Genomic DNA, 14537 nt, shown 5'->3' on the forward strand with positions numbered 1-14537 from the left:
GCAGAACTCACGAAAGTGTGAGATGGTGTATCAGTCAATGAGAATCTTTTCCATGTTTGACCAGGTCTTATTCCTCACCCTTTAATCTTTCTTGTAATTTTGTTGATGAAGAGATGGATTTCATGATTTCTGCCCTGACAACCTCCCAGGCACAAGGGCTGTACTTCTTCTCTTTCAGGTACAGAGTGATTCTTTGGAAGTATTTCCTCACAGCCAGGATGGAGTCCTCATTCATCAGGGCAGTCTCCTCCACTCCCACGTCCTGCAGCAGACAGGCTTCCAGCTCATCCAGCTGCTGGTAAAGTCCAGTGCAGAGTTTGTCTAGGAGGGTCTGATCCCAGGCATCAGATGAGTCGTTTGTGCTGAAGAGGTTGAAGATCTGCTGGATCATCTCATGGAGGACAGAGATGGCTTGAGCCTTCTGCAACTGGTTGCCATCAAACTCCTCCTGGGGGAATCCGAAGTCATTTCTGTCCTTCAGGCAGGAGAGAGGAGAGATTCTCCTCATTTGTGCCAGGAGTCTCAGGGCCTTGCTGTTACCCAGGCCATGGGTCTGAGGCAGCTCACAGCCCAGAGAGCAGAGGGACGTGCAGCTGAGCCCCACCAGGGCCATCAGTAGAGAAAAGGACGAGGCCATTGGGGATATTGTAGATGCTGCTAGGCTGGTTGAGGTGAGTAACGCTGAGCCTTGGTCTCTAGGTTCTCTGAAGACCTTGCTGTGTGCATAGGCCTTAAATAGGGAACATCCTAGTTTCCATTTTCTTACATTTCTACATTACTTTCCACTTCTGTTTTTGCTTTCTTTATGTACTCTCTACATGGGTTTAGGGCAGTGTTTCTCGATCTTTTTTTTTTTGTCTCCCTCCTCTTTCCCCTCAATCCATTTTAGAAATTTTTTCCTAATTAAAACTCCCATTACATTTTAATAACAGATATACAGTGTGTCTATGTATGTACCCTATGTGTATCTCTAAAGATAAAGAAATGAAGTGTGAAGTTTACTCTTTTTATTCATTGCAGAGTAAAGAATGGTAAAAATTTGAAGCTAAAGGTTAAATCAAAAAGCTATGGATTTTAACTTAACTTTTTTACTAAATTTGTAGAATGAATTTCACTTTACTTATATAAATCATAATATATGAAATTACATTGCAAATTAAAAATTTATAAATATCTATATATAATAATACCAATGTAATGATATACTTAAAATCATTCAAAACACTTTTTAAAAAGGTAAAAAAATGAAATTACTTTCTTAATATTGATTTTTAGAGTATTTAATATAATTTTGCTTCATATGAGAAAATAATTTTTAACTTCAGTAGATGCTATATATTCATCCAAAGATTTTCAATATTTTTTTCTTTTTAGATCTTGACATATTTATTAATGTGCTGAAAAATTGTAGTAAAATTAAATTATGAAATATAAGCTATTTGTATTTAATTTTCAATGCACAAATCATACTCAGAAGCACTGAGGCTCAAATATAGCGACATCCACAATACTTCCAATGAGAGCCGGTAAGTAAGCAAAATCCACCTCTTACAATATGAGTCTGAAATCAGGCAAATGATGGTAAAGTCCACAGTGAGCCACCTATTCACCACAGGTTTATAGCACTGATCTTGCATGCATTTTGTCTATCTTCCATGAACTCAATGTCAATGCTTGTCTTGTGATACATGAGAAAACTCAATGAGAAAAATGAATACTGGGGAATAAGATGTTTTTGGATAAAGGTGGGCTTTGGAAGCCCACAAACCATTGTAATATCTAAGATTTAATCACACCCCAAGAACTAATTTTCACTCCCCAGGTAGTAATACCATCCCTAATGAAGATACATAATTTAGAAAATACCATCAATTTGAATCTTTCTTTGTATTTTTGCATTGAAGTTCAAATTTCCTGAAGGCCTTTCAAAGGTTTCAAACCAAGATGATTCTTATCAAACAAAAGACAACTATCTTTGTCTTAAATTCAAAACTAGATAAATATTGAGTATTATGATAGGAAGAATTAACTTATAGCTCCAATCCTGAATTCAGGCTTTACTTTCTTATTTTGCATAGGAAATTAGATTGCCTCAACCCTCTAGATTCCTACTCTTTAAATGGTAGGTATGGGACCATCTTCAGCAAATCAACTCTTTTTTTTGAGACAGAGTCTCTCGATTTGTTGCCCAGGCTAGAGTGAGTGCCATGGTGTCAGCCTAGCTCACAGCCTAGCTCAAACTCCTGGGGTCAAGCACTCCTTCTGCCTCAGCCTCCCGAGTAGCTGGGACTACAGGCATGTGCCACCATGCCTGGCTAATTTTTTCTATATATATTAGTTGGCCAATTAATTTCTTTCTATTTTTATAGTAGAGATGGGGTCTCGCTCTTGCTCAGGCTGGTTTTGAACTCCTGATCTCCAGAAATCTGCCTGCCTTGGCCTCCCACAGTGTTAGGATTACAGGCGTGAGCCACGGCGCCCGGCCAAATCAACTCTTTAATAACTGGACTGTGTCTTTTTCACTATGTTATCCTTAGCACCAGGCTTAGTGTAATCACCCATGAAATAATTTCTACTGAAGTAATTTGTCAGATTTTCTCTTCCTACTGGAATGTATTCATCAATAACCAAGCTACTTTACGTTATCATGGCCATATTTGCTAGAATTATAACAGACAATGGCTACTATTTCTATACTACTCTTAGTGTCACTAATATCCACTGAATTCATTGCTAAAATGAGATACTTGGATATCTAGTTCATTTGAAGTTTATATGGTTTTCAGGATTCAAATTGCAAGAGCATCTGTAATTTTCAACCTTTGCTTAGCATTATGTTAAACTCACAAGTATGACCTCATCTCTAATTTGCCCTCTATTTATCATAATAGAAAATAACTAGCTTAGCATCACATACAGAGCCACATACCTGAACTCAAACTCCCCATGATTCACACAGCTTATGGAAATCTTTCAACATACTGCACTACCTTTTGGGGGGTTATAGCCATGTTCCCCAATCATCAATCCTCTACCTTTCCGGTCCTGGTCAATGAGAACCAAACACCCTGAATGAGTGTGTGAACTGTAAATAGTTGTGCTATCCTTTTTCCATCACTCAGAAACTTAGGCCTCAAATCATTTGATAATAATTAGATGACACTAGTATAAAATAGGCCTGTCCGTCTAAGGGTAGAGATTAGAAAGGATCAGTTTTTTAATAAACCATACAAATTTTATTATTTTTTTTCATGATTCAATTAAACTCTTTATATCATTAAATAATTAAAACGCTCAAAGTTATGAAATGGACACGGAAGTTTCCATAATAGATGAGCTTCCTCTCCAGAAATGTATGTTGCAAAAAAATTAACAACTTTCAATAGTTTCTCTAGTCAACACATTTTTAGTGGATTTTAGAGTTCACCCTAATCATCACATCCAGGTTCAACCAAGATAAGTGAAGTTCTGTTATAACTGAGAGAATCTCCCCTGACACTCTGAGAGTTAGACAACTTGGTGTCCTCCAACTGGAAACCCTAGGACAGAGATCGTCTGCAAGGCCGGAAAGGAGCAGAGCCCAGACTCACAATGCTTAAGCCTTGCCTGGAACAAGAGAAAAGTCTCAGGGCACAGATGAAGCTTTGTCAGAGGACCCAGGGTCAAAGTACTTTGCCTGACAGATCATAACTACTCAGTGAAATATATAAATAAATAATGTAATATCTTTCCACATCTTCGCTTAAAGTTAGACCACATCTGGTGATACTGTTTAAGTTACAGGTAAAACAATGTTGTTAGTATAAAGACAAAGATAACTTTGCAAAAAAAATCAGTGGGAGATGTTCTCTAATTTTCAGACATAATTTTCATTGAAGGACAATCACAACACTTGGCATCAAAAACACTTTCCAGTGTGGGGAGTCAAGGAGGGGCAAGTTAGGTGCTTGCCTCAGGTACAAATTGAAGGTGGTGCCAAAGGACTCAGTAATGCAGAAAAATATATCAGTGTGATATTTTTATAAATAAAACTTATGATTAAAACTCTATGATGAACAAAATATCAAAAGTTTATTTTTAATTGACAAATAAAAATTGTGTATATTGTGTACATAATGTTGCTTAGAAATATGTATACACTGTGAAATAACTAAAGCAAGCTAATTCACATATGCGGAAGTTACCTCTTATACCATCTGTGTGGTGAGAACACTTAACATCTATCCTCTTAGTCATTTTCAAGAGTATCCATTGTCATTAACTGTAGTCACCATGTTGTTGAATAGCTCTCTTGAACTTACTTATTCTAACTAAAATTTTGAATCCTTTGGTCTGTGGTCCCCGACTCCTGGGCTGCAGACTGTTACCCTTTGGTGGCCTATTAAGGGACTGGGCTGCACAGCAGGAGGAGAGCGGCAGGGAGTGAGTGAAGCTTCATCTGTATTTACAGCCGCTCCCACCACTCACATCACTGCATAAGCTCCGCCTCCCGGCATTAGATTCTCATAGGAGTAGGAACCAACCCTACCATAAACTGCACATGTGAGGAGGGACCTAGGTTGCTCACTCCCTATGAGAATCTAATGCCTGATGATCTGAGGTGGAGCCCAGGCGGTGATGGCAGTGATGGGGAGCAGCTGCACACACAGATTATCAATAATGATCTGTCTCATTTTACAATTTTTGATTTGAAGTCTATTTTATCTAAGTATAGCTACCTCTGCTCTCTTTTCAGTCTATGTGTGTCCTTCACAATTTTAAATAAGGACAAGATCTGGCTCCACAATGGCAAGCCTTGAGTGGAGGGCTCAGAGCAAAATTAAATTTTGGCAAAGTCCATTCCATCGATATAAATCAGATAGTTTTATCAAACATTCATACTTATTTGGAGAAAAACTGTGTCAGTAAGCTGTAATTAAGATAGCAATTCCCTCCATTGAAAATGAGATAAGCAAAGAAATAACCCTAAAAATATTGATAAGTTTGCTTTCATTTAAAGCCCAAGAAATTATTAACGTAATACATTCTGGCTTGTATATAAAATAAAATATTTAAAGTGTAGAAAGTCTGGGTTTTAATAACCCATTTTTAAGTTCCCCCAATATTCTTCGACTACTTTACGTTGTAGGAAAAATTAGCCATCACAAATTAATAAAATCATCCACACATTTTCCTTTTTCCAACTTGGTCTCCCGTTAAGTCTCGCCGGGCACTGCCGTGTCCACGGGAAGGTCCCGATCAGTATCTCGCAGATTCGTGCCCCGATCCTTCCCGCCTTTCCCGGTTCTCGGAATCCCCGTCTTTCTCCCCAGAGACGATCCTGAGTCTGCAGCACACACTGCGGCACCATCTGGTTTCGAGCCGCCCGCCCCCTCAGTAAACGGGCACTTTTGGTAAAACGGCCTCGCCGGGCCTCGTCCCCGGCGAAGCTGCGCGGAGCCGGGCTCCGCAGTCCGCTCGCGGCGCACGCGGCCCCACGGTGTCTGCGGAGCCCGGGCCGCCGCGGTCGCCGCGTCCCCTGCTGAAGTCTGCGGCGCCGGACACCCCGCGGGGACCCCTCGCCCCCCGCGCCGGTTGGTCGGTTACGGCGGGTCCGGGCGCCCCCTGCCGGCTGTTGGGCGCAGCGAAGGGGCCTTTGCGCTTACTTGGCTGTGGCGGCGCCTTCGGTTTCATGTTGTCTTGGTGATTCAGTGCAATTCTCCACTCCCTGCTGTCTCTGCTGATCTGTCACATTTCACCCATCAGTATATGCCATCTTCTATTTTTCCAATCACTTCCCATATTCACGTAAGTTGGTAGCAGGTAGCATAAGTCTCTGGCCTCTCCTTTTAACTCACGAGAGCCACTAGCTCGGTGTTTTCTGCAGAGGAGTCACTGAAATGTTTATAATTCACTCACTCTCTGGTGCAAGGACCATAACTCTCGCACGTCGCGTCTTCCACGCATCTCATAAACTTACGGTGAGAATTAGCTGAGCAATGTACATGAAGCATCTGGACCATAATAAATGTATGGTTATTTTATACTAATAATTACTAGAATGATTGATCTTGTTGAGCGCATTTTGGACTCTCAGAAATAACTGCCAACTGTTAATCTCATTTTGCCAATTATGTAAAATAATCAAAATACTTCCTTGTCTTTGGTCAATACATCTACAAATTTGGAGGTGAGACATAAATTAGTGAAAATATCAGAGAATTTGCAATCAATTCAAGATTAATGTGCCATAAAACAAATGAAGGCAGCATCAAGGAATGTGTTCTTTACCCTCAAATAAATATACAGAATAAAAGACATTCTAATGGAACATTGCCATGTAACCACATAACCTGGGATCTCCTCATGGCATCATCCATGTAGCATCTATGATACAGTAGCTGAGCTTGTGACCAAATATTTCAAGTTTAAATCATACATGACAGAGACAAAATTGTCAGGTATAATTATTCTTAACCCTTTCTCTAAAAGAGGATCTGATATCTATGTTCACAGGTAAAAACCACAGGTGCTGAATCAAGGAGAGGAGAGAAATGACAGCCCCATCTATAAAAGGCACAAGGATATGAATGAAAAAAAGGAAACAACAAGAAGCAGGAGCAGGCTACAAGAATGAATATGTTGGTGTTTGAGGAGAAAAGAAATTTGCACAGAAGGAGCTATCAGGATAAGAGCGACTCAGGGAGTGAATGGTGAAAGAGCATTTACTTTTTTTTTTTCTTTTTTTGAGACATGTGTCTTGCCCAGGATGGAGTGCAATGGCTATTCACAGGTGCCATCATTGCTCTTCACAGCTTGAACTCTTGGATTCAAGTAATCCTCTTGCCTCAGCCTCCTGAGTCGCTGGGGCTAAAGGCTCGCCAGGGTGCCTGGCTCAAAAGTGCATTTGAAAATGTTTTCATAATCATACAAGTTCTATGTAAATTTATTAACACTGATATATTTAAATATGTGGAAATAATAGAACAGATTCCCATGATAATTTACTATTACAGTGTTTCGATATGTTTAGATAAGTTTAGGTAGAGGGGAAGAAATAACTAGTGTACAATATTTCCCCAAAGAATATACATGAAATCCAATTCCAAAATCAAGTCATCTTTTTGTGACTTTTACTGTAGACATATTTTTTGTCATTGGTTTTCAACAATGATACATTTCGTATTTAATAAGAAGTCTTAAGACAAGATCCATTATGTATTATATAATAATTTAAAAAATGAAAAAAGAACACCAGGAGACGAGGGAGTGAGGTTGAAGAGAGACTGAGGACAGGGTGCGAGTCTAGAAGTGTCATGGAGGTTGCCTTGTGCTTTGCCTGTGGTCAAGTGATAGTGGAATAGGTCAAGTGATATACCCTTCTAAAGGTGGTGTGCAAAAGTGGGTGCTGAAGGAAAACTTCAGTACTTCTAACTACTTTCAATTTTATCTAAGTACTTGAGTTGTCCAACTCAAAGATAAGTTAAACATTTTTCATATACGAGCTTTCCAATTTTTCTGACCTTTTCTATAATGATAAGTAGTTGTCAGAAATATGCTACAAAGTTGCTGTAAAATAAAATAAAAATAAATCAAAAGCACCAATTGTTCCTTCAAAGTAAAGGTGGTGTTTCAACTTAAAAAGAAGAGAACTTGCTTTTCAAAGGGAACCTTGCATTAGTAAGCAGTCATTTTGGTGTTTAGAACTATTTCTGTCATCATGTGATTTTGTTGACACCTATATTTATTTTTCTCACATTTAAACATGTAACAACAAACTGATAAACTGAATTTTATAATCTATTTTTAAAATCTGCTTATTTAAAAGTTTAGATAAACTTTGAACATTTAAAAAATATCTTAAAATGGATCTTTCAAATAATTAAAAAATAATATTGTTTGGTATAGAAGGAATGGAAAATTCCTATCTATGTCAATATGAACTATTGCAAAACAAATGCCCAGGATTTAAAACTAGTACCATCAATTATTTAAATCAGATAATGAAATTAGAGATATTTTTTCTTTGATACCTATCACAAACAAGTGTTAAGTCTTTTTATATATAAACATTAACATAATTTTAAACATGTACAGAAATACATTTTATTAAGAAATAAACCTTCATAACAATGTATTAAAAAGTATAAAATAAAAAAATATTTAAAAACTTAATGAGTTTGGATTCATCAGTAAATGGCTATCCTTCTTCATCAGACACTGTCTGATAGATATTACACACCCACTTCTAAATTGAAAGTATACCTGGGGTTTATTTTACTCAGAATGCAGGCAAAATGATCTACTGCCTTCAGAATATTTTTTTCCTGAGAAGTTTAAATTTACAAGAAATAATATCTGCCTTTTGGCCTACTCAAGGACCAGGAAATAATTAATAAATAATTTAGGCCCTAGAATCAAGTAGGTTCTTTTTAATTGTTATTAATAAGGTCACCAAGAAAACTCAGGAAATAAGAAAAAATATTGTGACTTTCCAGATAGTGCAATTCACTGACTTTCAATGATATGTGAAGTTGTCCAGCAAGTGGTTAATTTCACTATTCCTACCCCACCCTGATCTCCCCTTCTTACTAGTTATCCATGAGAGGAGTGGCTGATGCAAACATTTAGACCAGACCACCATTAGGGAACAATTGGTTAAGTGGTCTCCAAATTTTCTTCAGAAACTAAAGAGTCAAAATTATTTAAAAAATCTATTGGGATTTTCCAGTTTGGGGAAAACAAGGCCTTCATTTTTTAACAAAACACAGATTTGATTCTCTCATTTGTTTTCCAAAGGAAAGAGATTCCTGGTAAGTAAAGAGAAGTGCAACTGCAAGAAACTGTTGTTTATGCATATGACAGTGTTCAAACCCAGACACTTGTATCCTTGAGGGTATGTGATGATTCCCCAGGGGCATGCAAACACGGAGTGCTTTAAGAAACACATTTTACACAACCTCAACCTTGATTGATGTGCCCCCCCCCCCCAAACGTGCTCTGCTTGGCAAGGGAGATGGGAATTTGGCCTATCTCTAGGCCCACTCCCACTCTCACAACTAGATTTCATCTCACTTTGCAAAAGAAAGTCCCCCTTACCCATACCAAGCCCCACCAAGGTACAACGCCCCAGGGTGGAAAAACCTCTGTTACACCAAATAGATAATTTCAGAAGGCTTCATTCTTAAGAGGGATTCCCTAGATGGGAAAGCAGAGAGGGTTAAAGGAACATGATTCTGCTCTATTGGTTACCTCCTCTCTTGCCTGTATTAACATCTTCCTTTATACTGTGTAGTTTTGATCTATATTTAATGTGTTTAATTTTCATCTCCTTTATCCTAAATACAAACATCCCTCATCCCTACAATCACCTGTAAGTATTATCTTATTTCTATCATTCTGTTCATACTCAAACTTCTTTTTTTATGAAATAGTATTTTATTTTTCAAAATATTAAGGTGGTACAAATGTTTTTGGTTACATGGATTGCTTTTGTAAAGCTTGATTTATGGCTATAAGTGTGTCCATCACCCAAATAGTGTTCACTGTAACCATTAGATAGGTTTTTGCCTCTCCCCTGCTCCCCTTCTCCCCTGTTTGAATTCCACTGAGTTTTACTTCCCTTTGTGCACATGTATGCCCACTGGTTAGTTTCAATTTAATAGCGAGTACATGTGGTGGTTGTTTTCCCATTCTTTAGATACTTCACCAAGAAGAATGGTCTCCAGTTCTTCCCAATTATTTTAAAAGGCATCCATTCTTTTTTATGGCTGTGTAGTACTCTTGTTATACATATACCACATTTTATTAGTCCACTTATGAATTGATGGCCACATTGATTGCATTGATGCATCATTGCACTGCACAATCATTGCATTGCACATCAATGCAATGTGCCCATTGCATTGATTCCACATCTTTTCAACTTGCATTGATTCCACATCTTTTCAACTTGCATTGATTCCACATCTTTGCAACTGTGAACTGTGTTGCAATAAACATTTGAGTGCAGGTGTCTTTCTGATAAAAAGATTATTTTCCTTTGGGTAGATATCCAATAGTGGGATTTCTGAATTGAATTGTAGATCTACTTTTAGTTCTTTGAGGAATTTCCATATTGTTTTCCATAGAGGTTATACTAATTTGCAGTCCCATCAACAGTGTATAAGTGTTCCTTTCTCTCTGCATCCACACCAGCATCTATTGTTTTTGGAATTTTTAATAAAAGCCATTTAACTGGGATAAGGTGATATCTCGTTGTAGTTTTAATTTGCATTTCCCTGATGATTAGACATTGAGCATTTTTTCATATGTTTATTGGCCATTTGTCTATCTTCTTTTGAAAAGCTTCTGTTGATGTCTTTTGCCCACTTTATAATGGGGTTACTTTTTTTTTCTTGCTTATTTGTTTGAGTTCTTTCTAGAGTCTGGATATTAGTCCTTTATTGGATGTACAGTTTGCAAATATTTTCTCCTATTCTGTGGGTTGTCTATTTGCTCTGTTGATTATTTCCTTAGCTGTGCAGAAGCTTTAATCAAAATACCAACCATACTGTACAGATCTAGAAAAATAATTCTACACTTCATTTGGAACCAGAAAAGAGCTCAAAGTGATCTTAAGCAAAAAGAACAAATCTGTAGGCATCACATTATCAGATTTCAAACTATACTACAAGCCTACAGTAAGCAAAACAGCATTGTATTGGTACAAAAATAGATATATAGAGAGCCTAGATGTAAAACCATCTACCTACAGCCAATTGATCTTTGACAAAGCAGACAACAATGCACACTGGGGAAAAGAAGCCCTATTCAATAAATGGTGCTGGGATAGCCACATGCAGAAGCCTATCTCTCAACACTCACAAAAGTTAATTCAAGATGGCTAAAACACTTAAATGTAAGGCATGAAACCATAAGAATTCTAGAAGAATCATATAACAGCAGTTGCTTGCAGTTCTCATTGGGGCAGGATCACCAGAAATGTTTTTTATTTGTTTGTTTATTTGTTTTTTATCATCATGCCAGTTCTCTGCTTTGATTATTAGTATTTTTCCTGAAGGCTTAATCTAGAGCTTATTTCTAATAGTTCTATATGAGTATTATATCTTTTAAATGCCTCTGTTTAGTCATCTAACTTTCCTTTTAAATAGACTCTTTAAATATCTTGCAAACCTATAATCTTTCTCGTTGGGAATAATGACTATGTCTTAATGGGTCTACTTTACTCATTCCTATCCAACATACACATTCATTCCCCAATGCAGTTTTCAAAGGGCTTCTGGAAGTCTTTCTAACGTATTTGGTTCCATCAGCACACTTCTTGAAACACTTCAATACTTCCAATGATCATTTCTGTAAATGATGATACCAAATCTAGTTGCAAAACCTTTTATGATGCAATCTCTACTTCCTACTCCAACGTCTGTTCTCCTGTCTCCTTCTCTCTCTGCCTTCCCTCACCTCTGTGTACTTATATCTTCTTTCGGTTCCTTGTTCATATATCCTCCCTCTGGCCACCTTACTTTCACATTTGTTGCTCCCTGTTTCTGAAACACTCTGACCATCGCACATTTACTTTGTTAACTCCTACAGATCCTTAAGATGCCAGCTTAAGCTGCTACTTGTTCTGGAAGTTTTCCCTGACCCACACAAGTGCTACATGCTCCCTCCCACAGCCATTAGCATTACTCTTATCGAATGAGCACTGCACTTGCCTATACCCCACTAGACTGGAAGCTCTGTTACTCCCCAGAAGCAGGGACTGTGTCCACAGTTTTTCATTCTACCTAGTACCCTTCACAGTGCCTGAAAATAGAAGGTTCTTTACTACTTATTGGTTGAAGTTTTATGTAGATGATTTCATATTTCACATTAATTTCTAGTTAATGTAACCACTGTAACTGAATCAACAACCATTAGACATGATTTTTCTTAAAAAGCATAAATAAAAGTGAATTGGCTCCAGCTACTATAATCTGTCATAGTGCCTTCTTCTCCTTATAGCTCTAGGAAGGATTCCTACCTAATCTTTTACCCTTGAAATCCTATCTTCTTTGGCAGAGTGCTCCACTAAAGAAAGTAATATCTTTGTTTTATTTACTAATATATTCATAAAGACCAATAAATTATTTGGAGCAGAAATACTTCAAAACATTTTATGAGACAATGAGATGAATTGAGTCATTTATGTTCCTTTTGAATTTGAAGGCACATTAAATGTTTGAAGGCACTTTGTATCTCTTTAAGAGTATGAGTAATACCAAATTTTCACAGTAAAGATTTAACTCTCCACAACCCTTTCCAAACTAAAGAAACCAGAAGGCAAAGCTGACTACATTTATAAAGAATAAATCTTGAAGATATAGCAATAATCATAAGAGATGAATTTTAATTATTACATTTTAAAAATGTAATTTCTTTATATTCAAAAGTACTGTACTATTTCTTCTTATTGAAAAACAATTTAATTAAAATGACTCAATACATTTTATAACTGAAATGGAGGTAAAAGTCTTTGAATTGAATGAATTTTATAAGCTTGAGGCAACATATTATTAGATGAGACCCAATTATTCTCCTTTCAAACCTCTTGGGTTTTCCAATGAGTTTGTTAACACAGAGAATGCACTGATTGATTTTCACTTCTTAATTTCCAGTCTGACAATGTCCCAGGCACAGCAGCTGTGTACTTTCTTTTTCAGATAGGCCGTGGTTCCCTGGGAACACCCCTTCACACCAGGATGCAGTCCTCATGGAAGATGGAAGAGCCTCTTCCATCTCTTGCACCAATCAGGCCTCCGGAAATTCTAGGTACTGATCACGTCCAGTGAGGAATTTCAGGCTTTTATGCTGAAAAAGTCGATGATTGGCTGGATCATCTCATGGAGAAGAGAGGTGGCCAGAGCCTTGCGGAATTTGCTGCCATCTAGCTCTTCCAGGGGAAACCTGAAAACATTCTTGTCCTTCAGACAAGAGTAAAAGGAAGACCCTCCTGATGTGGCACAGAACTGTGAAGGCCTCCTGCTTTGTCAGGCCATGGCTCTGGGCTAGGTCACAGCTCAGGGTGCAGAGAGAGCTGGAGAACATCATCCCACGCATCAGGGGTGAGGAGGCTGGCAGGGCCACTGGTGGGAGGCAGCTGGCCAGGCTGAGTGAGCCTTTACCCAGATGTCTCAACACCTGCCTGGCTGTGAAATTCCATCAGGACTTTCAATTTTTTTACTCACCTCAATTTGTTTCTGCTTCATTCACTTTCTGTTCTATTTATGGACCTCAGGTAATGTCATGTCTTCAGCACTTCTTTTGTATTATTATTATACAATGGAAATCAACACACTCAGAAAATGAAAGAAATCTCAATCCAATAGGATGTATTTATCCACATGAGAACTAAGTCTGAGTCTATGTCTGTTTTTAAATTCTAATAATACTACTTAGAGTTTTGATCCTGGACATTATTTTTACACTTCTTAAATTGCACTGAAATACAAGTTGCCTCAACTCTCTGCATTTCTCTTTTAAGAGGCTAATACACTATATTTGATTTCCTCTACCTTTCTTTACATGTTTACAAACAAAAATTCAGGTTTTCTGATTTAATCTACACATATTCATGGCATAACACTGGAACTCCAAGACTTAAGCCCTCCAGTTGTCTTCATTCTGTCAATTAAAGCGTATTGACTGCATTTATGTGACAATGTGCTTGTCAATGTGCATTCAGGGATAAGTAAGACAGGATGGTGACTGCCCTCCAGGGATCAGGAAAGACAGACATTAAAGACATATTTATGATTAATTAAACACTAGCATGCTCAGTGCAGCTAAAAAGTACTGAGAGCTAATGAAGAAGGGAATTGGGAGGCATTAGAAAGTCCCACTTTCTGACAACATCTATGGCTCCTGGGAAGTTAAATGACATCAGATTTTCCTTTCCACTTCTGAAAACCTGAGACAATTTTATTAGTTGTCACATAGGAAATTGTAAAGATTAAATAAAGTTTGCAAATTACTGGTGGAGAATCTGAGAATAGTAAATGATGGTTACCTTTAGTATTAATACAATAAATATCAGTCATCTGTATAGCCCACGTTCAACCAAGTCAAGCCAAGAGAAGCTTTGATTGCAGCTCCCCTGACACTCTCAGGGTCGGGGAGCCTGGCGCTCCCCAAATGGAAACACCAGGAGAGCAGGCTGCTTGTAGAACTGCGAAGAGGCAGAGCCCAGGTCCCAGTTGTCAGAGCTAAGCCTGGTACAGGGAAAAGCTGTACAGCCCATTTGAAGCCCTTCCCAGGGAACCAGTGTCTCAGCAAGTTGTCTGACAGAAAATGACTGCTCTGTGAAAAGTATCAATAAATAAAATAAATAATCCCTTCCTTAATGTTCTAAGTCAAACCAACTTTGGTGATACTTTCAAAGGCAGGGGTTAAAATTTTAGTTAATAAGGGAATGCATAGGGAACAGTGGCCCATGAGGATATAATACTATATTTTACTGTACCTCTTCTATGTTTAGACGTGTTTAGATACACAAACACTTACCATTGTGTGACAAT

The 14537-nt window shown here is 37.9% G+C and overlaps 1 protein-coding gene across 1 annotated transcript; it reads right to left on the reverse strand.

The window, feature by feature from the left end:
• LOC142874368 (interferon alpha-4-like) lies at positions 1-876 on the reverse strand. The gene has a single exon (XM_076009222.1). It carries the CDS (start codon positions 635-637, stop codon positions 68-70), a length of 570 nt encoding a protein of 189 aa, XP_075865337.1. The 5' UTR covers positions 638-876; the 3' UTR covers positions 1-67.
• Positions 877-14537: the final 13661 nt, after the last annotated feature.

The sequence above is a fragment of the Microcebus murinus genome, chromosome 12 (genome assembly GCF_040939455.1).
Source record: "Microcebus murinus isolate Inina chromosome 12, M.murinus_Inina_mat1.0, whole genome shotgun sequence".
NCBI classification, from domain to species: domain Eukaryota; kingdom Metazoa; phylum Chordata; class Mammalia; order Primates; family Cheirogaleidae; genus Microcebus; species Microcebus murinus.